Below are 27,400 nucleotides of genomic sequence, written 5' to 3' on the forward strand. Positions count from 1 at the left end.
ATTCATGATACTATCCAAATATGTCTATTTTACCATCACAACAACTCATTGAACTTAACTAACTTACTATGAAGATAAATATATGAAATATTAACTCACACACACACATAGCCATAAAAATTATTATGCACATTGCAGAAAATTAATTGCGTACAACGTTCTTTGCTTTTAAGGTTTTTCTCGCACATAATTCGGCCACTGTCTGAATTTTTAATTTAATTGCTGAGTGAAACTGCACATTCAAACATTGAGCTGAATTGAATTTTGCAATGGCTTGGGTAAGCCATAAACAGTAAATCAAAATACATGAAAAACAGCATTTCATCAATGTTGGATTCATGTGGCGGTCAATAAAAATTCATAACCCGCCTTTTTTTCTCAGCGTTGTTATCTGGATGGCTAGTCATGTGATATGTAGACAGTTTTGAAGGGAAATGTATAAGTTAAAAATATTTGGAATTTTGTTGATTTTAAACAAAGCAGGTTGTTGATGGTCCAATGAATATAAAATGATCTAGTCGGATTCATTTGCCTAGACTAACTGGATTATTTGAACTGGATTTTTGAATTTTAATAAATCACTGAGCTTAAATTGATATCTACTCTGAGCTCTGCTACACGATTGCCATTAAATCAGTATTTCTGGCATAGTAATCCAAGAGAGCACCAAAGTGTGAATGTCACTAAAATGGTGCTTTATTTTATCCAACCTCAAATGCAGTTCCAATATGGAAATTTGATGATACCGCAGATAAAGTAAAAATGCATCAGCGAAAGTATATTAAATAGATTAATATGCTTGTTTCTCTACCATACACATCCTCTTCAGCATCCCTGCTTTTTCAAAATATCCATGATGAAACTTTTTTCCATTAAAAATGGGATATTTTTTTCACCTCGTCATATTCTTTGTAAAAACTCATAAAAAAAGACATTTGAATGATGTTTCATCAACAAAATGTATTTTTTAACATGAATCCCATCGACAAGCAATCGATGTATTGTAATAGAGAAGGATATTTATGTGCCATTTTCATCACCCATTCTATATACCCTCTTAATTGAATTCACGTATGGCTAGCAACTAACAGAGTCATTGATGGTAATGTATGTTGCCGGTGTGATTGCTGGAAAGAGCGTTGCTAAGTCTGAACATAATGCGTATTTACCATACTAGATTTTATAATGTAATTTGAGCGTAAATGGATTATTAAATAAATTTTCATGAATTTTCTTCTGTATATTTTCCATTTCATCATCATGACATTGCAGTCCAAATGTCTAGGATACAAGTACAAAGATATAAGGATGAAAACATTGTTGGATAATTGGATGTTTATGTAAAGCATATAAACAAATTTTCTACATAAATAAAACAAAAATTCATCTCGAAATATTTAGTCATTGGAATAAACATTCACCACAAAATACTTGATGAAAATGACGAGGCAATGAATAAATAGAGAAGAAAAACAGTAGCAAAAATGAAATAAAAAGAACTGCAATTTAAATTGTAAATCAGCCAACCCCAATTCCTATTTTTCTTTCCATTTTCTTTCATTTTATTTATGCTCCTCTGTTAGACAAATAACTTGGGGTGCACGCAGACGCTCCAACCCAACAAAAATTTGCGGAGAAATAAAGGATAATAAAAAGACAGTTGTAGATGAAGTGTTACTGAGTATATTGAGAAGCAATGATCCGTTGAAATGCATATAAATCAGATTGTTCAATGATTCAATTTATATTCCGACGTTTCAACTTAATTCTTTTCCTATTCCCGCATATTCTTTCCATGTTCTTCTTTTCTTGTATGTTTGCATATCTATTAGCATCTTGTGATGATTTTTCACACCATGTAATATATGATAATTGATTTTGATGAACTGATTCGTCTTTTTATTGTTCATGCATCGATTAAATGTCAATGATCATGGTCAGTGATGGAAATAATTATAGGAACATCAAGAAAATTTCTATCATTAAATGACTTGATTATTTGTTTTACCAATTTCAGAAATAATACACGAAAAAAATAGACAATACAAGAAGAAGGTAGAAATGATTGTAGGAGAGGTTAGTAATAGCAAAACTCCGTTAGGTGATGTAATTTACATTGTGTTAATCAATCAAACACGCATCATATGATAGTGCTTTGGCACGCAATATTTATTTTTTTGTAGACACTTCGACATGATAATCATCTTTTTTTAAAGGTAATACCACGCATAGATACATAGTTAATAGGGAGAAAATTGTTGAAATTGCTGTACATACCGTTAGTTCTGAACGCATTTTTTGGAACTAGTATAAAATTATTATAATTTAAAAATTAGTTCCCAAAATATTCAACAGCCTTATAATTATCAAATAGTCACGACGTTATTATTTTTGCTCAAGCTATAAGCTCAATATGATTGTCACGAACTCTCCAATATTAGCAATAACTTAGGATGGTGTAACCGAATGAAGCATTTTAAAGCCTAATATAACTCGCATGATTAGCTGTATAGTTCATGGCATTTCAGATCATCACATGATTAGCAAATAAAACAGGAATTTCTCTACAACTTGTTTTCTAACATTTATGCTAAGCAGTCTATCTCATGGTGAAATCAAACTGAATATCCCGAATAACATAACTGTTTCGAAAAATTTTGAAACATAGAGAAGACATCGAAACAAAAATGTTAAATCTCAGCAGTTTTAATTAACTTTGACATTAAAGAATCTCAAGGAACAGAATAGATACTAGTTTTCCATTATTGTTTCTGACATTCACAATTAGTGATGATTTCAAGGATGATGAGAAATTTCATTTTTAAATTGATAATATGGATGTTGATTCAGATCTAGGATGGATCTAGGTTAACATACTGATAACATATGCACTTGTAAGATTCATAATAGAACGTGCATTTTGTAATTTTTATTATTTTCCTGGATTCAAGACAAATTATAAGCTAATGGATTGTCAACTAAGTGAAAAATCAAGCAGCAGATTCTTGAGTCTAAGGTCAGAACCCCACCCAGTCTTTTCATTTTCTGAAGAAAGTTATCATAATAATCTACGAACCAAGTAGACAAACTACAAGCAATTTCCACTTTTTCTCAAAACTTTTGGACATGAAAAAAATATATTTATAGTAAAGATAAAAATTTCAGTATTTACCTTGTCTCCAACTACGTCCTCCCCTTTCTTTAACTTCCTTCACTTGGGGCGTTCAAAATGTTATTGATTTCGTATCTCCTCTATTAAACTGTATGTTATTTTATTTTGTTTTTCCTTTTTTTCAGTTATATATCATTACAATCTACATGTAAATATATATATATTTTTGTGTGTATAGTCCACCGCGTGATATTATCGTCGCTTTACTTTTATTACTACTATTATTTTTGTGTATGAACTTTTTTTTATACGCTAAATTAACTATCCAACAATCAAGTGCAAGGTAATGTCGCTTGTTATAAATTGTCGGTGATTGAAAACTTTTTTTTTTCTCAATCACATGACAAGCGCCGATTTTTATTATTACAAACACTTTTCACTTCTTCACTGTTTACACTTTTGCATATCGTCTTCAGAATTATTTTTATATCTTTCAATTTCACTTGATGTTGTCGCTGCGTTACTTTTTACTATTATGCTTATTATTATTTTTCATTTGAGGTTTTGACACTCCTTGTATTATCCGAAAAGGCAATAAAAATAAGTAAAGTAAAATTGTACTAGGAGATATAGAAGAATAAATGTTAACACCAAATAACTTTTTATGATATTTAAGGAGGGATAAAATAATATTTTTTGATGTCAAATAACACTATTTCTTTTATGTCTATATAAATTTTCTTTTCTTGCCTCCCTCTTTTTTTTTTGCTGATGACACTCGCGGTAAAATTGAATATTCTAGAGAATTTAATCACTAAATTGTACACTAATCCTAATTCATTTCAAATTAATTCCTTCATTTATGCTCCCTATTTTCAAAAAAATTACAATTTTCTCCTCACTAAAGGATTTTGTTGTACGACGTTGACTATGTATGTGTGCATTTATTGTGAAAAATTTGTGACAGACATTCACATTTGGTATTATCACGGCACGAATCTGCGAAATTAGAAAGGAAAATAGAATTAGATTAAATATATAAATAATGTGGATTTCCAAGGTGCGTTGATTCTGAGATAAATGTTGACAGCCTTTGAATGTCTAGCATTGAAATGTTTTTACGTAAGTCACTAAGATTTTTCATTCTTATTCAGCAAGTGCAACATATTTTTATGGTGTAATCAAGTAAAAGTGAAACAACTATTATGCCATTCCTGCTTGTTTGCAACCCGAGTAGAAATGAAAATTATTTCAAGTTTTACGCAGTGTTGCTGAACACAATTTTATGTCATCTAAAGATTTTATCATTCGTTTGCGATGCAGTTTGCATTTCAATTCGAGTTCACTAGCACATTGCTTGCCTTATCATTCTATGTTTTCCTCTTAATGCAGACTCTAAATAAAGCGATTAAATTTTAATGTCATCACAATTTTTAGCTGTCGTAAGTAATTCTATAGTCGCTGTTTAAACAGTGAAATCTCAGCTTTTACCTTTCAAATCTCTGTCAACATTTATATTTCAAAAGTTGGCGCACCTTGCGAATATCCAACAATTAAATAATGGAATTAATTTCACTTTCTCTACATTTACTGCCCGAAAATTTCTTTCAATGTACACAGGTATTGAGAGAGGCTCATAATTGCTTATAATAAGCATAAAAAAAGTATATGTACGTATGAAATGAAAACGAAATGAAATTGTAAGTAAACGAATCACAGATTAATCATTATTCGCTGTTTATTATTGTTGCTATATTTCTTGTTCATTGCTTCTCAATGTTTTTGTGATGAAATCAGTAATGAAAGTTTTCAAGAGAATATAGTTGAATAATTAATGAGTCGTTATAGAATCGAGAACACAATGATAATGACATAATGATTTTCATACTATTTTTTCAGCCACAACAACACAATAGCTTGTGAAAAGATATTTTTGGGAAGATACACGTGTGTAATGGGCCTATAGAACAGGTGGTAGTGATTAAAAATTTATAATAAAAAATCCACTCAGACAATAATTTTCAGGTAGACACACGAAATTGAAGTCAAATAGTGAATTTCTTCCTTTCTTTTCCTTTTGAACCCTTTTTTTCATCACAAAAACAACAACGAATCATGTTTTTTATGACGTATCCACATTTAACCGTGCATCACTTTTTTTCTTGCAGCTAAATGTTCAATATGAAAATATAAAGGTATGTGTGTGAAAGAGAAGAAAAATCGGATGCTGTTTTTTATCGATTTTTTTGCAAGTGTTATCACATACATCTCTCAAAAAGGAAAGCACTGAAACATTTTTTATTTCTCATTCACATCTGAATTATTCGTCACCTGAATAATAAATAGTTTATTGACTTTTAATATTTAACTGTTTGGTTAGCATAATTTAAATATTTTTCTCTCATTCAAGGCAAAAACATTGAAAAATCTTCACAGAATCTAGTCCTGTTTTTTTCTTTTAAGGTAATCTTCTCGAAAGTCCTGATTTTTATTATATTCACAAATAACATTAATTTTATTAATTAAACTATCATACATTTAACTAAGTGATGAGACTATTTGAAGTTAGACTTTTGTTTCACTATTTTAAGTGTTTAACTGATGAATAACAAGATTTAACAAAAAAATGCCGCTCTCACATCTTTTCTGTTTCGCACAAATTTTTCAAATGAATCTGAATGAGAGTTCGTCGAGGGGTTAGCTTGTGTATAAAAAATACTTTTGTGCTGCTTAAAAATGACCGTTATTTTTTATTGTAAGCAACAAATGTTTCCATATATGCAACAAGTTAAAACTTTTTTAATTGAACTTTAATTTTAATGTTTTAGTTCATCCCTAAAAGACACTCAATGCTCAATGTGTCAGTCTATTTTCAAATTTTATATTAAAGAAATTCTCCTTAAAATTCATAATTTAATTTATAAGATTCATAGAATTGCTGAAAATTTTGGTTTGTTTTTTGAATCAACAGCTGAAGAATACCAATACACCTGAATGATTACACAATACAATTTGACTTGGACTATTCAACAACAGATGTCGCTAAATGCAATTTATTGTGAGAAATTTTTAACGACTCGTCATGAACATAATGAAGTTTTATTAAAAAAATATAACATTCCTTAACAGGCAAAGATACCGTTTATAGGTGCCGTTGTGGTCTTTCTGTACCGTGAAAGCATCCTCTCTGAAAAGTACGGATAAATGTATTCCAGGGCCTAATACAAAGAGAAACATTAAAACAAAGTATCAGATCCTTTCTGAAAAAATTGCAGCTTTATTAAATCAAAAATTGTGAAAGACTATTAAAAATGAAGTATAGCACTTTATCAGACTCTGCCAAAAATTATTACTACATTGTACACTAAAAGTCATGAATTTTTACAATGTTGCCTTATTCTTGGCACCTTCCTGTCTACGAGAACTTGTTTTAATCTGACTAGAATAAAACCTCTCCAAGCATAATGGGTAACACATCAAATCAAATCTCACATTCGAATGCATTATCTTTAGCATCTCTTGTTTAAAAAGTTCAACACTGATACAGAATAACAGAAGGAATAATGACCAAAATTATATTAATGAAATTTTTCGTCATACACATGTAATAGCTTAATACCGGCTTGTAAGTGAGTAATGATAATCACATCTTACTTTACAATTAAAGGTAATGTTGACTTATGATGTCATTCATTCAAATTTTTATAAGACTCTCTTCATCAATATTAGATATCACACTATGGGCCCAAAATGGCAAAGGTTGTCAAAAATTCAAATGTGTGGATGTTATAGTGCCTGAAGAGTATGAAATTTTGTCCAAAACTGCTGTGTGCCTGACTTATGGCCAAAAAACGATTTTTGGTACCTGCCATTATAAAAATTGTTGGCGTGCTTCAATGCATGGACCAATTTTTTTCAAACTTTTTTTATTTATTAGATATACATAGAACCTACAAAATAGCAACACATTTTCATAATTTAGGTTCCACTGTATATCCAAAAAAGTTAAAAATATGTCAAAAAATCCAATTTTGTAACATTTCATGCTCTCATGCAGCTATATTGCACTATGGGATAAAAAATGTATACGCATTTGATAGAACCTATTTATACCTAAAAATTTATATAAAAAAAAAACTTTTTTTAAAAAGTACACGCTTTTATTCAAGAGTGAACTAAAAAGAAGAAAATAATTTTTTTCCGGACACACAAATATAAAACAAAATTTTTAACTAAAAATAAAAGCGTGGGGCGCTCATAATAGACATAATGTTATACATTCTTAGTTACTTGGGTTACTTGGATATAGTTTTGAAATTGTATATATTTCAGTGTTTACCATATGAAGTTAACGCATTCCCTAGCAGACAATGAACATTCTCATTTTAACGAGCGTGCTTATATGTATACTGAATTAATATAATTGAACATGCTCAATTATATGAGCATACTCATGAGCATGCTCCTTGTCTCTTGGGAATACTTGCTTACAATTTCCTAATTCTTTTTATGCACTAACATAACTTTTCTTGTTAATGCTAAAATATTCTAAAGTAGGTTATACTCATTTGAAATGAAGTACATTTAGAATCTTATCAGTTAACATATTAATACCTATTGGAGTAAATCTGCTTGTTATAGCTTTTTGATCAGGGGCTTGAATATACAAGTAACTAAGAATGTATAACATTATGTCTATTATGAGCGCCCCACGCTTTTATTTTTAGTTAAAAATTTTGTTTTATATTTGTGTGTCCGGAAAAAAATTATTTTCTTCTTTTTAGTTCACTCTTGAATAAAAGCGTGTACTTTTTAAAAAAAGTTTTTTTTTTATATAAATTTATTTTATTCTTTTTAGTCATATCAAGTAATAGATTTTTCGACCCATGTGTATTCAATTCGTTTACGTAAATACTTAGAATATTTCGGTGAAGGTTCATCCGACTATGGATAGATTACAGTAGAGTCGGACTCCACTTCGCTTCGCTTCGTTCGTCCGACTATGCATAGATCACAGTAGTGTCGGACTCCACTTCGCTTCGCTTCGTTCGTCCAACTATGCATAGATTACAGTAGAGTCGGACTCCACTTCGCTTCGCTTCGTTCGTCCAACTATGCATAGATCACAGTAGATTCGGACTCCACTTCGCTTCGCTTCGTTCGTCCGACTATGCATAGATCACAGTAGTGTCGGACTCCACTTCGCTTCGCTTCGTTCGTCCAACTATGCATAGATCACAGTAGAGTCGGACTCCACTTCGCTTCGCTTCGTTCGTCCGACTATGCATAGATTACAGTAGAGTCGGACTCCACTTCGCTTCGCTTCGTTCGTCCAACTATGCATAGATCACAGTAGATTCGGACTCCACTTCGCTTCGCTTCGTTCGTCCGACTATGCATAGATCACAGTAGTGTCGGACTCCACTTCGCTCCGCTTCGTTCGTCCAACTATGCATAGATTACAGTAGAGTCGGACTCCACTTCGCTTCGCTTCGTTCGTCCAACTATGCATAGATCACAGTAGTGTCGGACTCCACTTCGCTTCGCTTCGTTCGTCCAACTATGCATAGATCACAGTAGATTCGGACTCCACTTCGCTTCGCTTCGTTCGTCCGACTATGCATAGATCACAGTAGTGTCGGACTCCACTTCGCTTCGCTTCGTTCGTCCAACTATGCATAGATCACAGTAGAGTCGGACTCCACTTCGCTTCGCTTCGTTCGTCCGACTATGCATAGATTACAGTAGAGTCGGACTCCACTTCGCTTCGCTTCGTTCGTCCGACTATGGATAGATTACAGTAGAGTCGGACTCCACTTCGCTTCGCTTCGTTCGTCCGACTATGCATAGATCACAGTAGTGTCGGACTCCACTTCGCTTCGCTTCGTTCGTCCAACTATGCATAGATTACAGTAGAGTCGGACTCCACTTCGCTTCGCTTCGTTCGTCCAACTATGCATAGATCACAGTAGATTCGGACTCCACTTCGCTTCGCTTCGTTCGTCCGACTATGCATAGATCACAGTAGTGTCGGACTCCACTTCGCTTCGCTTCGTTCGTCCAACTATGCATAGATCACAGTAGAGTCGGACTCCACTTCGCTTCGCTTCGTTCGTCCGACTATGCATAGATTACAGTAGAGTCGGACTCCACTTCGCTTCGCTTCGTTCGTCCAACTATGCATAGATCACAGTAGATTCGGACTCCACTTCGCTTCGCTTCGTTCGTCCGACTATGCATAGATCACAGTAGTGTCGGACTCCACTTCGCTCCGCTTCGTTCGTCCAACTATGCATAGATTACAGTAGAGTCGGACTCCACTTCGCTTCGCTTCGTTCGTCCAACTATGCATAGATCACAGTAGATTCGGACTCCACTTCGCTTTGCTTCGTTCGTCCGACTATGCATAGATCACAGTAGTGTCGGACTCCACTTCGCTTCGCTTCGTTCGTCCAACTATGCATAGATCACAGTAGAGTCGGACTCCACTTCGCTTCGCTTCGTTCGTCCGACTATGCATAGATTACAGTAGAGTCGGACTCCACTTCGCTTCGCTTCGTTCGTCCGACTATGCATAGATTACAGTAGAGTCGGACTCCACTTCGCTTCGCTTCGTTCGTCCGACTATGCATAGATCACAGTAGTGTCGGACTCCACTTCGCTTCGCTTCGTTCGTCCAACTATGCATAGATTACAGTAGAGTCGGACTCCACTTCGCTTCGCTTCGTTCGTCCAACTATGCATAGATCACAGTAGATTCGGACTCCACTTCGCTTCGCTTCGTTCGTCCGACTATGCATAGATCACAGTAGTGTCGGACTCCACTTCGCTTCGCTTCGTTCGTCCAACTATGCATAGATCACAGTAGAGTCGGACTCCACTTCGCTTCGCTTCGTTCGTCCAACTATGCATAGATTACAGTAGAGTCGGACTCCACTTCGCTTCGCTTCGTTCGTCCAACTATGCATAGATCACAGTAGAGTCGGACTCCACTTCGCTTCGCTTCGTTCGTCCGACTATGCATAGATCACAGTAGTGTCGGACTCCACTTCGCTTCGCTTCGTTCGTCCGACTATGCATAGATCACAGTAGTGTCGGACTCCACTTCGCTCCGCTTCGTTCGTCCGACTATGCATAGATCACAGTAGAGTCGGACTCCACTTCGCTCCGCTTCGTTCGTCCGACTATGCATAGATTACAGTAGAGTCGGACTCCACTTCGCTTCGCTTCGTTCGTCCGACTATGCATCGATCACAGTAGAGTCGGACTCCACTTTGCTTCGCTTCGTTCGTCCAACTATGCATAGATTACAGTAGAGTCGGACTCCACTTCGCTTCGCTTCGTTCGTCCGACTATGCATAGATCACAGTAGTGTCGGACTCCACTTCGCTTCGCTTCGTTCGTCCAACTATGCATAGATTACAGTAGAGTCGGACTCCACTTCGCTTCGCTTCGTTCGTCCAACTATGCATAGATCACAGTAGATTCGGACTCCACTTCGCTTCGCTTCGTTCGTCCGACTATGCATAGATCACAGTAGTGTCGGACTCCACTTCGCTTCGCTTCGTTCGTCCAACTATGCATAGATCACAGTAGAGTCGGACTCCACTTCGCTTCGCTTCGTTCGTCCGACTATGCATAGATTACAGTAGAGTCGGACTCCACTTCGCTTCGCTTCGTTCGTCCAACTATGCATAGATCACAGTAGAGTCGGACTCCACTTCGCTTCGCTTCGTTCGTCCGACTATGCATAGATCACAGTAGTGTCGGACTCCACTTCGCTTCGCTTCGTTCGTCCGACTATGCATAGATCACAGTAGTGTCGGACTCCACTTCGCTCCGCTTCGTTCGTCCGACTATGCATAGATCACAGTAGAGTCGGACTCCACTTCGCTCCGCTTCGTTCGTCCGACTATGCATAGATCACAGTAGAGTCGGACTCCACTTCGTTCGTCCGACTATGCATCGATCACAGTAGAGTCGGACTCCACTTTGCTTCGCATGCATAGATCACAGAACCATATTTATACAGTTTAGGAAGATCCAGTAACATCCAGAACCGTATTTATACAGTTTAGGAAGATCCAGTAATATCCAGGACCATATTTATACAGTTTAGGAAGATCCAGTAATATCCAGGACCATATTTATAAAATGTAGCAAGATCCAGTAACATCCAGAACCATATTTATACAGTTTAGGAAGATCCAGTAACATCCAGAACCGTATTTATACAGTTTAGGAAGATCCAGTAACATCCAGAACCGTATTTATACAGTTTAGGAAGATCCAGTAACATCCAGAACCGTATTTATACAGTTTAGGAAGATCCAGTAATATCCAGGACCATATTTATACAATGTAGCAAGATCCAGTAACATCCAGAACCATATTTATACAGTTTAGAAAGATCCAGTAACATCCTGGCACATTATGTTAAGATTCAGTTAACATCCAGACACACTATTTCCATAATATCAAGATCCAGGCGCATTATGTCCCGATTCAATGTTACTGAATAAATTTTGATGGAAATTTCATTTTAATTTAACGGTTTTTTAAGATTCAAACGATAACGGTTTTTTGAATTTTAAATATTCCATGAGAAAAATACTTAGCTTTGTTTTTTCTCTTCCAAAAATACTTTCAATGAATACTATATTTAACATAATTAATAGTTGGTATTATTAATCAATTCACAATAAATCATAGAAACTGGTTTTCAACTTTATATTTGGTCTAATTCATGTACATTGGAAATATACTTAATTGACTTCGGATTTTTTTTCCATCTCAAATGTTATTTAATTAATTATAGCATAATTAAGAATTTTGGAGATTTCAAATTGCTTAAATATTGTATTGTCATCGAGAATGCACCTGTAGAAAAATTTTGAGCTCAATAGGAGCAACAGAAGTGGTCGAAAAATCGATTCCAAGATTTGACGCAGACATACAAACAGAGTGACTTAAATAAAAGCGTGTAATAAAATCATCTGTTGATTGTAATTTAATTGGATGCACTACAAAAGCATAAAATAACTTTAAAGCTAAAAATTTTCGGTTTTTTGTGATTTTTTGACCTTTAACCCCATTTTTCCCTATAAAGGAAATTCGTGCTGTTTGAGCTGACCATTGATTATTATAGGACTAGTATTGTACTATTATTATGTGAATAAAAATTTCAATATGGGACCCCCCTAGCTCATTTTTGGGGAGTCCAAAGGTATACCCCCCCTCAAAAATGGGGGTCTCACAAAACTCAATGTTACTTTTCTTAACCGGATGTTTAACAAATGATTCAAAAACATTTTTAACTACATTTAAACAAATTTTAAGCAGTTCTAAACTGTTCTGAACAATCGAAACTACTCATGTTAGCCAGTTCATAGATTTGTAAGTTTTTGAGTTTTAGACATATTTTCACGAGGTTTTTGGACTCAATGGCAATACATATATAAATTGTTTATTTTTTCATAAAGTACTAACAATATCCTATCCAACAATATATAATAAGTCATACATAAGGTCAATTCAGTCAAAAATTTTGAAAAATGTTCAAAATTTTATGTTTTTAAAATTCATCCTTCACATTTATGCTTATAAATGCGGTTAATCTTAAGTATATGAATTGAATTTAGTATTTTTGTAGAGATTAGAGTAGTATTAAGGCATCAAAAAGGAAATCAAAGTTTAAAAATAGCTTATTGTAAAAAAGGACAAAGTCCAATTTACCATATTTTGACTTCCTTTACTCAGTGCAGGGAGCATCCAAATTTTATTTTTGAAATATTTTCTATAGATCTATACTAGAACTAACAGAAAATATACACAAAAATAATTTTTCGTTGCTAATTGCAAAGAATTGAGCTAACAAATTTATTCTAAAAACAGCTATTTTTAAGGATTTTCGAATGACAAATTTGTTTTAGCTAGTCTCGGAAAATGATTTTTGCGTACATATTTTATTAGTTCTAGTATAGATCTATAGAAAATATTTCAAAAAATAAAATTTGGATGCTCCCTGCACTGAGTAAAGGAAGTCAAAATATGGTAAATTGGACTTTGTCCTTTTTTACAATAAGCTATTTTTAAACTTTGATTTCCTTTTTGATGCCTTAATACTACTCTAATCTCTACAAAAATACTAAATTCAATTCATATACTTAAGATTACCAGCATTTATAAGCATAAATGTGAAGGATGAATTTTAAAAAAACATAAAATTTTGAACATTTTTCAAAATTTTTGACTGAATTGACCTTATGTATGACTTATTATATATTGTTGGATAGGATATTGTTAGTACTTTATGAAAAAATAAACAATTTATATATGTATTGCCATTGGAGTCCAAAAACCTCGTGAAAATATGTCTAAAACTCAAAAACTTACAAATCTATGAACTGGCTAACATGAGTAGTTTCGATTGTTCAGAACAGTTTAGAACTGCTTAAAATTTGTTTAAATGTAGCTAAAAAGTGTTTTTGAATCATTTGTTAAACATCCGGTTAAGAAAAGTAACATTGAGTTTTGTGAGACCCCCATTTTTGAGGGGGGGTATACCTTTGGACCCCCCAAAAATGAGCTAGGGGGGTCCCATATTGAAATTTTTTTTCACATAATAATAGTACAATACTAGTCCTATAATAATCAATGGTCAGCTCAAACAGCACGAATTTCCTTTATAGGGAAAAATGGGGTTAAAGGTCAAAAAATCACAAAAAACCGAAAATTTTTAGCTTTAAAGTTATTTTATGCTTTTGTAGTGCATCCAATTAAATTACAATCTACGGATGATTTTTAGGTATAAATAGGTTCTATCAAATGCATATACATTTTTTATCCCATAGTGCAATATAGCTGCATGAGAGCATGAAATGTTAAAAAAATCGCATTTTTTGACATATTTTTAACTTTTTTGGATATACAGTGGAACCTAAATTATGAAAATGTATTGCTATTTTGCAGGTTCTATGTATATCTAATAAATAAAAAAGTTTGAAAAAATTGGTCCATGCATTGAAGCACGCCAACAATTTTTATAATGGCAGGTACCAAAAATCGTTTTTTGGCCATAAGTCAGGCACACAGCAGTTTTGGACAAAATTTCTTTTTTTCCCGTACACTACTCTTCAGGCACTATAACATCCACACATAACCTGAATTTTTGACAACCTTTGCCAGTTTGGGCCCATAGTGTATCATTAGTAATTCGTAGAAATATAAATTAAATTATTAAGGTTCAAAAAAAAATGACGCAAGACTCAGCTGATCTTATTTATATGTATATTCTGCTAATTTATTCTCTTTTATAAATCTTTCGTCTGATTGACTTCTATCTCAAACTAGACTTTTTCTCTTAAAACATAAAGTCACATTCTTTTGACTTTCAGAAGTTCAATGTGATTCAAATGTTTGGTAGTTCCCAATTTAAATTCAAAGAATTAGTTAACTTACTAAACAACTATCGATTTGAACAACTACATATGTACTGATTTTTAAATAAAACAATGTTACGAAAAACAGCGATTGAATAATGCGATTCCGATAAAAAGTAATAAAAATACACTAAGGGATGTAGAAAGAAATTAAAAATTTAGATTAGTTCTTCGATTTAATTCTGTTCTCTTCTCTTTCCTTCATCACATATTCTCACTTCTGTTTCAGGGTTTAAAAATAATTTAATCTACTTGGACCTCAGCCGTCTGATTTTGTTTTACAGTCATTACATCTTCTTAAAATGTTGCAAATTATCAATTCTTATTACTAATTTATTAAGTTTAAGACAATATTAATGTATGTTTTATGTTACTATACTTTTAAAAAAAAGCAGGAATTCATGTAATTTGTCGTATTTTGTTTGATAAAACACTTTAACTCATTAATAGTATTTTCAATTCTCGAGCACTGCCTTAAAGAATAAATTTAAATAAAAATCTTTTTTTGATATTTACTATAGTTTAAGTACTGCCTCAGTTGTTATTTGATGTGCACTGTGTCAAGTTTAAAAAATATTTATAGTCTGCAAAATTCATTGAGTATTTTTTTGATCAATAATTAATTTGCTATGTGTGCAGAAATTTGGCATAATTTGTACACATTCATCGCTGTCGCACTCTTGGGAATATTGTATTACATTTTATTCATTCCTGTTAGCTGGAAAGATGTAAATAATAAAAATCGCCTTTCAATTTCCTGTTAAAAATCTTCTTCCTTTCTGACCTTTCAAGAATGACGCAAGTGATAAAAAATCAGCTGTAAATCGTGCACGAAGACTTCGTAAAATTGGAAACAAATTATTACCGCCGTTTCCAAATGGCTGGTATAAACTGGCTACCTCAAAAGAAATTAAACCTGGAACTGCTAAGTATATCGACTGTATTGGTGAAAATTTTGTGATTTTTCGTTCAACAGATTCCAATAAAACTTTTGTGTTGGATGCTTACTGCCCGCACATGGGTGCCAATTTAGGAGTTGGTGGAGTAGTAAAAGGAGACTGCATAGAATGTCCATTTCATCAATGGAAATTTAGTGGAGAAAGTGGATCATTAGTGAATATTCCATACAGTGATAGCATATCAGATGGTAAATTGTTAATTGATGTATTAGAAATTGGATACAGTTTCAAAATATCTTTATATTTATAGTTGAAAAGTTTGCAAAAATCCGTAAATGGACATCAAAGGAAGTGAACGGACTTATTTTCGTGTGGTACCACAGAGAAAATGAAGAGCCTTGGGATATTCCTGTTATTGATGAAATTGATAGCAAGAAATTTGTACTTCATGGATGGAATGAGTTCCGAGTATATTCACACATACAAGATATTCCTGAAAATGGTAAGATCACAATTATATAAGTTCAAGTTTCTGTCTTAAGGCTCGTTCAATAACGTTCTTGTGAAAATGAAACTTAGGGTTACTTAACATCCGAACGTACCCATACATGTGTTGACAAATCATTTAGAATTTTATCCCAGTTACTATGTAATATAAACGATTTCATCTTCTCTCACCTCACACAACAAAACAAAACAAAAAATTTAGGTGCTGATGTAGGTAATATAAATCAATAAACGCGGTTTTATTGAGTGTTAATAATGAAATTATTCAATAAATTTGCATTTAAAAAACAGCTCATCTTGCAGCGGTTCATGGCTCTAATATATTGGGAGGAGCAGATATTAACAATATGAGAAACAGTTGGTTCTCATTCGGATCTCACATTTGGAATGCAAAGTAAGTGATCTAAATAATTAATGATAAATTGATCCTCACTGATTTTTTTAAAAAATACATAAATACAGATGGAGCTCAAATACTTACTATAAACATATGGCAACTGTAAAGTTAACGCACATATTTAAAATATTGTCATTCAAATTGATTGAAATTGATGCTGATATTGATCAAATCGGACCTGGATATGTCACATTAGCACTCAAATTAATATTTGGAAAGATTATCATTCTACAGACATTAACGCCATTGGAACCATTAGTTCAAAATTTGTCACATTATTTCTATGCTCCATGGTATCTAGGATGGTTGGCAAAGTTCATTATGTACGGTGAAACGATTAATGTAGCACGAGATGTCATGATATGGAATTCTAAAGAATTTGTAAGGAATCCTTTACTCCCGAAAGAAGAGAAACCGTTGAAAATGTTTAGAAGCTGGTACTCGCAATTTTATTCTGAGAACAGTAAAAGTTTTGCTCACGCTCATGAAACTTTAGAATGGTAGATGATTTATTGAGATATAAGTTACATAGGATATTTTTTTAGCCTTAATGACATGAGGCGTAGACACTTTAAGATTACAAGCTTAATAATAATATTTAAAGAATATGCTAATGAAACTGATTCAATTATTGATTAATGCAAATCAGTTAACCGGATACTTCATTATCAAATCTGACTCAATTGATTGAATTTCATGACAACATGTCCTGAACATACTTGTTTTTATTAGAATATAATCCTATTTACTAAGTATTTGATCTTAAAATTGTCATAATTTAAATATGATAAATAATAAAACCAGTTTTAAATAGTTTTAAGTATCCACAAATGAATGGTTAGAATAAATTAGTGTACAGAATGTGACACTGACTTGATAATTTTAATCGATTCTAAATCCCTAATATGATTCAGGACATTTTTTAATTAAAATCCTTTAAGTTCTACCATCAGTTTCATATTCATAAAAGACAATATTCTATAGAATAGCATCTCCCCAATAGCATCTTCAAAACTTAATTAATCCCAAGTGTCTACGCCTCCAAACATGCGTGAAATAATACTTAATAATTTAGTAACAATAATTTTCTCATAATTAATGTAGTAAATTTTTATACATACATTTGATAAATGTTCCTGTCATGAAGTTTTTCTAATAAAAAAGCGACAAGAATTTCGCGATAACAAGCGAAAACAGAAGAAAAGAAGGAAATTCTTTGAATTCTCAATCGTTAGAAAAACATTCCTTTGCTCATGTGTTGTAATTTAGTTCTTATTCATCGTCTTAAGTCCCCCATAAAATTCATTGAGAAAAATAAATGTGATGTTGAGAAGAAGGAAAATAAGAATAGGAAGAAGAAAACTAGCTCATTCACTTCCTCGAATAGCTTCTCTCACTCTCTTAGCATACTGTTTAGAATCACTCGACCCATAAAAGCATATCAGAATCAGCAGCATCATCATCTGATTTTAAAGGAGGAGATGAGAACCAAAAGAAAAATGTGAGAATGAAGAGAATGGACGAAATGGGAAAGAATCGTGTAGGTGTAGTTTTTTTTTTCCTTGCTCTTCTTCGGAACGCTCTTCTTCGGAATTATCAAAAAGAAAAAAAAGGCACAGAACAATTTTTTTTTATCATCATATGTTCCAATGTAGGCCCTTTCCAATGGAAATGTGAACTTAAACGACCACACTCAACATTTTCATTCATTCAAGATTTCCTCAATGCTATTGTGTGATAATGTGTATAGATACATTGTTGTAAATACATCAAATCCATATACTATAATGGTGGTTGAGAGAGTTCAACTGAGTGTGAAGGAAAAACTTGAAAAAGTCTCATTGGAAAATTTCAATGATGGTGGTAGCGATAGGAGAAATTGGAAAGGTTTTTCTAAAGAACACGTACAGTACGTGTCGCCATGTTGAAAATTACGCTGATATTTTTGTAACTTGGAAGCAGGCGAAAAAAATTTCTCGCTAGTGGTTGAAGGAAAAAATTTTAATTTAGACACAAAAATAGAGGACAAAGAAAGAATTAAATTTAAGAAAATAAATAAAAGTAATTTTAAGTTATGTGTTTAGTTTGCCAAGTTACTAAAGACCTTTAAGAGATTAAATTTAGTGCAATATTAACTCAAAAAAGTTGTGATTGCGAGAAATTTTTTATGTGTTAAAACATAATTGAAAATGTGAAAATTTATATATATTTAAAAAAAAAAAAAGTTTCATTCTTTCTTTCTTGAATTATATTGAAATGAGTGTAAAGAGAAGAAAATAATGAAAAGAAAAATAATAAAAGAAAGAAAAAACAAATGTACAGGAAATTGATGAGATTCATACAAAAATTTTATATTGAACCTGGTGATGAAAATTATATTCAATTGTGTTGATGGAAAATTATAAAGCCCTGTTGGTGGCACGAATGAACGAGAGGAAAGGACAAAGGCAAACGTATCTGTGAAGAAGGGCCAGATCTTTCATTAATTTATAACTTCTATTGCTCATTACTACATTATATTTTGAGAACGGAACAAAAAACTGTCATTTTGGAAAGTGAAAATTTGCACATAAATGTTTGATTATGAGAACTTTCATTCGATGGAAATCGTTTGTGAAAGAAAAATATTAGCATAAATTTTATATACAACAAAATATTTTTTGTTCACTTTGCCTTTTTCTGCTTCTTCGCAACTTATCGCTACTAGTCTCCAAAAATTTCCCTCCTTCAATAGTTGAAACATTAACTTCATTCTATTCCGTTTATTCAAAACTTAATTATTCCCAAATGCTGACCTATTCCACCTCCAAATTATTATGCAAATTTATCAGAAAGTAATAAAGTTTAGTGAATTACCAACAGTGAATGTGAAATAAGCAAGAACTTAACAAGAATTAAAAGGAAAACGAAGAAAACATGAAAAATTTTCAAGGAGGGCGAATTAATTTTGTAAATTTATACATACGGTGAATACAGCTTAACTTGCTTGTTATTCATACATGCACACATATATGTGAATTAAGGAGGTCTCATAACGACAAAAAAAAAGTCAACAACAACAAGAAAAAAGAAAATAAAAATAATAAATATAATAAATCAAGTTGAAACAAGTTGAAATATAATGTGTTCAGAATTCTAGGAAACATACATAAAAAAATAGATTAGAAAAATATAATATACATAAAAAAGTCACTTCTATCCCATACGACTGGTACAACAAGAGGAAGAAATTTTAGAAAAGCAAATAAAAAAATAGTAAAAATTTTAAACATAAAGTTGCTGTTGTATAGGATATAAGAAATCACATACAAGGATCCCCCACATCAGGATATATATCAAGAAGGAAAAAATAATGTAAGAACTAAAGCTAAAGCTTAACATAGAGAGAGAGCTAGTAAGGTGTGTTCCAGCTGTATGTGAAAATGAAAATTGATGAAACATCAAATGAAAAAAAATAATAAAATATATGTGAATGAGAAGGGCTGTTGAGTGTGTGAAAAATAAGTATCTATGAAAATGTACACAAATATAATGAACAATTGGCTGCCTATTGACTGTAAATGGGAAAATTTTCCATCTTTTCTTCCTCTCTCAATTGCTCTCTCCAAAAAAATTTTTTTATTTTTTGCTGATTCTTTTTAGTGCGTGGTGAATGATTGAAATGAATGATAATAAATTTATGCACAAGGGCAGCATATTTGATGAGATTAATGTTCAATTCAGTATGGCTAAATTTTTTATTGATGATTTTCCAATAAATTGTGAGAAAGGAAAGGGAAAATGAGAAAAAAAAAGTTTTTGTTTGAGAGAAAAGAAAAAAGAATCGAGAGGAAGAAGAAAATATTTTTAATGTGTGAACGGTTGGTTCTTCTGTTTTGTGTCATAACAAGATGAAAAATTCCCTCAGGAAGTATTCTCTTCTTTTCATTTTCATCTTCTTTTATCTTTTTCTTTTCATATTCATTCTACATTTTTTTTGTTAAAGAAATATGTAGAAGTCGTGAAGGCATACACATATTAGAAGATATTCCACCTTGTGAGTCTTTCTTTATTTTCTCGCTCATCTAAAAAACCTCTTAATGTTCAATGCTTTTGAAGAAAATTCCTTTCATTTCATACAAAAGTGGAAGAATCGTTTCACTTACTCAACGGATGTATGTGTAAATTGTGTGTGAAAATCTGGTCATTGGAAATTCATACAATTTAGATCGTTTATGTTTTATGAATTAAAAACTTTATTGATCTCAATTTTTGTAACATTCTCATGACACTCGACTCTAATATTTTCATGTTATCGTGACATATCTCATTTATGATGTACGAAAACTTTTTTGTTTTCTTATTTCCATACATATAGTTTTCGAATGTTGCAAAACAATGATAATCATTTATCATCGATAATATACATTCATTTTGACGTCAACACGTCTTGGAACCATCCAAACGATTGCCTTCTGAAAATGTTCACCATCATCCTCCTCTTACTCTTGTCTGTTAGCTTATTTACGTTGTTTGAGTGGTTGTTGACATGCATTTTGTCTGATTCTGCTAAAGGATATTCTAATCTTAAATGAAGTCGAGTCTACTGGAATCAAACTTTCATTCAAATCCAAGTCAATTGCGAGCTCTGGATTGAAGGAAGGGAATGTAGACCTAAATCAATTTCTTAAGGAATCATGTAAAAGTGATGTTCATTCATAAATGATGTTTGATATTTCAAAGGGTGAACGCTCATTGATTCTTCTAAATACAGAGTAAATTTCAGCTTCTGTGCCACTCTGGTTAAGCCTTTCGCTCTTAATACAGGACATGATTGGTAGACAACCTCAATATTTAATTCAAAATGCGTTCATTTCCTCTCATTGACTGCAGATGAACATTTATTGCAAAATTTCCCTCATTCATTCAGTTTTCTTTCTAGTCCTCATTCACTCTCTCGTTCCATCTCTTGCTCTCCTTTTGTGCTCCTTCCATATCATTTACTTCAATCAGAAAATTTTTGCCTTCCGTGGGAAAGTTTTTTTTCCTCTACTTCTTCCCAAATACAAAGTTTTTTTTTTGAAAAAAAAAATTCCCACTCAAATGTAGAAGAAATTACTTCCAGTCATGATGATATGTGTGAGGGGAGCACAAATGAGGCCCAATAATGAAAATGTTGGAAATGTCATGCACACTTATGAAAATTTATTTTTTATTTGTGAGATTGGAAGTTTTTCATTTCTGTTCTCCTCTCAACTGTATGAATGTGCGCGAGTGGAAATATCATTTTAAGCATGACTGTATGAGTATCACAAGAATGTATGTATAGGTATGTTATAGTACATTAAAATCATGTGTTTCAAACTTGGAAAAATATTTTCGTGTGACTTTTTAATTTTTTTTTCCTTTCTTTTGTTTTCATTGTTTCTTTCTGCTGTTAACTCTCGTTCAACTCAATCCTATTACTAAATAGCGTCGTGTATTGTTTGGCGACGAAAAATAAATTTCATGTAAAAACTAAATTTACCAACTTGTTAAGCTTTTTATATTTTCTACCATGAAATTTCTTTAGTAAATATCATTGAATAGTAAATTATACAGCAGAATTTTTATTGAACGGCAACGGAATGCTCGGAAAATATTTTAGGGAAAATGACTGTAGTTTTATAACTTCTTGTTATGCTTTATTCTCTCCTTTCACATATATTCTAATAAATTATTCTTGTTGCTTTTTTTTTGGATATTTATGACTATGCATACAAGCTTTCCTATTTTTATTATTGACGATTGGAACTAAAAAAATTGTTTCAGTTACTTTTCGAATTTAAATAAATGAAATGTTAAGCATAGACAAATGTCAAAGGTGTATGAGAATATCTAAATTTTTCATGAACATCCTACACCTTAATTCTCAAATATCACCTTTAAAATTCTAAATGCTATACTTAATCCCTATTAAGTCATGTGAAATTATTGAATCTCAACACGTTCTCTGTTATGACAGAATTTTTGAATGGAGAGGATTCCATTAGGAAATTAACAATTGACATTTAAATATGAAAATTGTTCAATCAAGTCATCGATTACCATTTGATAAGTTTCGTAGGATGAATATTATGAGATGAATATTTTATAGTAAATTACGTGCAGATTTATTGTGTCTTTATTGCTCCATTGAATGGTGAAATTAGACTGTGTTCCTTTCGTCAATTAATAAAAATGTCAATGAAGCTTGAACGTTTTAGTGATGAAATAGGAGTATCGTGCTATTAGAGGCCGAGCTTTTCTGACTTGCAAGGATTCTCGAAACTATAAATGTTTATGACCAATCTAAGATCATGTCCATGTCTCATCAAATAAATATTTGAATTGCATTGCAACAAAGTACATCCAAATATTTTCATACCTAGTTCCAAACACTTTATTTCCATGAAATCTATTCATAAGTCAAACATAAACTTTGTGAAAAATTTAAATTGTTTTCATAGATAATTTATTAATGCCACCCGCTAATGAATGAATCTCATGAATGAACGGAGAAAATTATATGAATGAAAACTGACGCAGAAGATGTTTGCATCTAACAAAATGATAGTATTATTTAAACACCCAAAATATTCTACATACCTTTATGTAGGTGTGAAGACATATTTATGACTTTATCTTTCTCCCATATTTAATTCTAATTTTCTTTTCGGCACAACAAATAAGCTTTCCTCTTGGTTATTTACATATGATCTCATACCTACATGATCTCATTGTATATTATTCTTATCATCTATTTATATTACAATAAGTCTATGATTATATTAATTAATATTCTAAAAATAATATTTTGTCCATATGAATCTCGTTCAGCTAAAATTTTGATTCATGTAATAAAATTTTATCATAATTAGAACGTCATTCATGACGACATTCTTTGTGAGAAACAGTATGAGATTTCATTCATGATGACGAAGACTTTGTAAATTATTCTCATATGCAAACGTTCTCAAATTTACATTTTCATATTTAGTCTTCATTAATGCTGTTTCTACAAACAATTTAAATATCTACTGTGCTACATATTATTATTATTATTACAAATTAAACATAATTAATTTTTTAAAATAATTGTGCACCTTTGAGAGTTAATGGATGTGTTCAAAATTGTAGTTTAAAATTAATTAATTGACAAAAAATTTAGAGTTCTGTAAAGCTTTACAATTATTTTAATCCATTAAGTTAGGTATAAAAAGGTATTGTCCACATGTAGTTATAAATTAATTTACAAATTATCGTCATAAAATCGAGGGAAAATTTAGTGGAACAAAATTGCATGAAAAATGTGGAGAATGTTAGTGGCAGAAAACAAAATTAATGAATTATTGTTTTTTTTTTGTGCCTGTAAAGTTAATCCGGAATGTTTTATTTGATTAAACTCGGTTAAAATAACTGAATAATACTTATTTTTGTGATGATTCATTTTTTGGGGATTTTTATATGTCAGTAAGATTCAATCAGTAAGTCTATGACAAATTGTTTGCCTCAAGACATTGTTAACGAAGACACTGAACTAAATTAGCATTCAAAATCCAACATTTTTGAAGTTCATAGACAAATTTAAATTTTAAATTTTTTGATAACGTAAATCATCAAATGTGAGCCATGACGAATGTTTTGATTCATCAGTGGTTCTCCGTTGAAGATAAAATATTCACAGCTTAAAATATAACTAATTCATTTATTTTATCAGAGATATTCATGATCCAACGCATTCTCAACTAACAAAAATACGTACTTGATCTTCATAATATAAAATTAAGAGAATACACATCGTCGGCCTCCCTACTGTGATATCATTTTATTCAAGTTTACAAAAATATGTAGCACTTCTTATGACGTCTTCTATTTTAAACATACCTATCAAAATTCAATTTAAATAAATTCCTTCAACAACTCTAATTAGAGCAAACGAATAAAAAATAGCAGAATTCATTTTGTGCATACTATGAACTTTAGGTCATTAACTTATCAGTGCTGGTAATACTTATCATATCTAGATCATCGTATTTTTGTTTGACTAACAACTAAGAAATTGAATGAAAGTAACAAAACACATTAACCCAAAATCAATTAGATCCTTAATCCAACCTGCATTTGCAACAAATTAACAGGTGTCACTCATTTTTCGTAAAAATGCAACAAATTGTATGAATTTGAAGTCTGAATTAGGAATAAATAATGCAATTTTCCAAGAAAATGTCTAGCATCATTTATTCTTGTGAATGATGTGAAAAATTATTGAACGAATGTATTAAACATGTTATCATAAAATTAAAAAAAAAGCTCTCTCTAGGCTCAATTATTATAATATTCATAACATCATGTACATCATCTGTACAAATTTCTGTAATACAACAGAGGGGAAAGAAAAAATCTTAAACAAAAACATCAATTACAATAGTTCTTTCTCTTCATCTCGTTTTAGAACAGAGAACATCAGCATAAATCGATGATTATGATATTGTGATGGAAATTTTCATCAAATGTGGGATGATGAACTTCCCTGAGGATTATGCAAAATACTCTACATCACTTCAACATTGAAAAACATGGTTGCAATAATTTTATAGTTGCAATCATATGAGAAATCAAGTTTAAAAAAAATTCAAATGTAAAACAAGACATAGTCAAAAGAGATTCGTACATAAAAAAAGGGAAAAGAAAGGAGAGAGTTTAATAATTCTCGACACAATCACACACTAAGCACATAAAAAAAGACAAGAGGAAAAAAATTGTATTCGAGGAAGAAGACGAAAAAAAAATTATTTCTTTAAAAGTTCAGTACAAAAAGGGTGTAAGCTTATAGGCAGGATCATTTAAAGGCGAAGGAGGAAAATTATACAAAATATTTCTTCTAGTGTGGGTAAGTAAGTAATTGATTTTTGATTTTTGTCATTATTTCTGTTGTGTCAGGCATAGACTCTATAAAGTAACAAAACCTTGTGTTCGACTCTGACGACTAATGGTTTATCTAAATTGGGTGTCTAACTGTGCAGTTTTTCATTGGATGAGTTTCAATTGTTTTGAGAAAAATGTATCGACTACCAAGTAACATAGATCAAGAACCGCTTTTCATTGATTTTAATGATACAAGTGTAGTAAGCTTTAATGCTAAAACTGGAGATATAGTGTAAGTAAATTCCTGTCTAAATTATTCACATTCTGCACTCAAAGTTAAGCTTTTCATTGCAATTATCCTGAAAAAAAAATTAAAAAAAAAGTCACAAAATTAACACAAGCAAAACAAATCCTTTTGGAAATAGCTAAAAGCTTCGTAATACTGACATCCACAATGAATAACAAAACACATTTTACTGAAACAATGCAATCGCTTATGCATTATTATCGTCTATGCCTAAAAAGTACAAAAGCAAAAAAAATTTCATCTGCATCGTATGAATAAAAAATGTTCATTTTTTTAAATTTTAGAATGTCCTGTAGTGTATCCGAATTACCCCCGGGGTGTAGACTCCGCGGCATGGGCTCCGCAGTACAAAGTGGTTCACTTAATAAATCATTAACTGGTGGACAAGATTCTCCAAATGGTGCACTACCGAGATCGCAAAGACCCTGTTATTTTTGTTGGTGTTGTTGCTGTAATTGTTCATGGTAAGTTCATGTAAAATGTCATAAAAATTTATTATTTATCATATTTATTTTCAACCTGTTAATAGAATAGTGTATGAATATTATCTATAGCATAGTTTTTGTCTTTGTGCTTATTTACTTTTCTTTCCAATAGGGCGAAGTGGTAAGGCTTTAATCATATACATATTCCATCCAATTTGAAGAATAGAAAATTGTAGATAATTAGATAAAATGTGTAGTTGCACAGGTAATTTTTCACATATATTGACATAAAAATCTTTTGTTTGTATTTTAATTACAGTTTGGCAATAAAAAATAATGATGATAATGGACCAACGAAAAAGGATCCGGCTAATTCCGAATTATTATTAGATGGTGAACAGTAAGTCACGACATATTTATACCTACATAACAATCATGTGAATAGCTATTAATTTCATTTGACATATCTCATATGTCATTAATAAGGAATTCTATAGCTAGTCTGCAGGACATGACAATTTTAGAACAAATTCTCTAAAATTTCATTTCTTTTAATTTCAGACCAACATTAGAAGAAATAAGAAGTTGGGCTAAAAGTTTCGATAAACTAATGAGAAGTCCAGGTAAGATTCGGCACTATTAGACATAACACAACTTAATAATATCCTATCTCCTTTCTAGGTGGACGGAAAATATTTCGCGATTTTTTACGTTGTGAATATAGCGAAGAAAATATCCTCTTTTGGTTAGCTTGTGAGGAGCTGAAACAGGAAACGAATCCTGAGGCCATAGAGGAAAAGGCTAGATACATTTATGAAGATTATATCTCAATATTATCACCAAAAGAGGTAAGAAATTCTCTCATGTTGAACTATAACAGAATAAATTAAATTCATTTCCTTTTTGATTATACGTTACAGGTATCATTAGATTCTCGAGTTAGGGAAATAGTTAATAGAAATATGGTAGAACCAACTCCGCACACATTTGATGAGGCTCAACTACAAATTTATACATTAATGCATAGAGATTCGTATCCAAGGTAAATCCTTTTTTAGACATGTAAATATTCAAATTAATATGAACAAAAATGAATTCTTTCGTAGATTCATCAACTCACCATTATTTAAAACACTGGCGCAAATATCAGAAGGATCAACGGCATCAAATGCTGAAAGTCCCGCATGAACAAGGCATACACCTCCATAGGTAATTAACTAATTAATACTAAAATTATTTAAATAACAAAACAAAAAAAAAATGAGCGCATAAAAGAAGAAGAAAAAAATTAAGGAACAAAGAAGAAAAGAAAAATTAAGTAATAATACAAATGGATATAACATTATTATGATGATCATGACTAATGTTCCAACAAAAAACAAAACAAAACCAAACAAAAAATGATTACACGATGAATATAAAGTTAAGAGTTGAGTTGATGATATAT

At 31.8% G+C, this 27,400-nt stretch overlaps 2 protein-coding genes across 5 annotated transcripts; both read left to right on the plus strand.

The window, feature by feature from the left end:
- Positions 1 to 15,108: 15,108 nt before the first annotated feature.
- LOC139090065 (cholesterol 7-desaturase nvd-like) lies at positions 15,109 to 17,644 on the plus strand. Its single transcript, XM_070639754.1, has 6 exons — positions 15,109 to 15,281; positions 15,346 to 15,700; positions 15,763 to 15,959; positions 16,032 to 16,173; positions 16,251 to 16,353; positions 16,422 to 17,644. Exons 1-6 carry the CDS (start codon positions 15,183 to 15,185, stop codon positions 16,858 to 16,860), a joined length of 1,335 nt encoding a protein of 444 aa, XP_070495855.1. The 5' UTR covers positions 15,109 to 15,182; the 3' UTR covers positions 16,861 to 17,644.
- Positions 17,645 to 18,614: 970 nt separating this feature from the next.
- Positions 18,615 to 27,381, plus strand: LOC139090064 (regulator of G-protein signaling 17-like). Of its 4 annotated transcripts, none has more exons than XM_070639752.1 (8): positions 18,615 to 19,710; positions 24,809 to 25,250; positions 25,813 to 25,992; positions 26,273 to 26,353; positions 26,515 to 26,576; positions 26,635 to 26,801; positions 26,874 to 26,995; positions 27,060 to 27,381. In XM_070639752.1, exons 3-8 carry the CDS (start codon positions 25,814 to 25,816, stop codon positions 27,139 to 27,141), a joined length of 693 nt encoding a protein of 230 aa, XP_070495853.1. In that variant the 5' UTR covers positions 18,615 to 19,710; positions 24,809 to 25,250; position 25,813; the 3' UTR covers positions 27,142 to 27,381. The 4 variants fall into 4 exon arrangements, with proteins under 4 accessions (XP_070495853.1, XP_070495852.1, XP_070495854.1 ...); XM_070639751.1 differs by having other exon boundaries at positions 24,809 to 25,246; XM_070639753.1 differs by lacking the exon at positions 18,615 to 19,710 and adding an exon at positions 23,519 to 23,576 and having other exon boundaries at positions 24,809 to 25,246.
- Positions 27,382 to 27,400: the final 19 nt, after the last annotated feature.

Source organism: Chironomus tepperi, unplaced genomic scaffold (genome assembly GCF_022539635.2).
Source record: "Chironomus tepperi strain 1889 unplaced genomic scaffold, CSIRO-AGI_Ctep_v1 contig_201, whole genome shotgun sequence".
NCBI lineage: Eukaryota > Metazoa > Arthropoda > Insecta > Diptera > Chironomidae > Chironomus > Chironomus tepperi.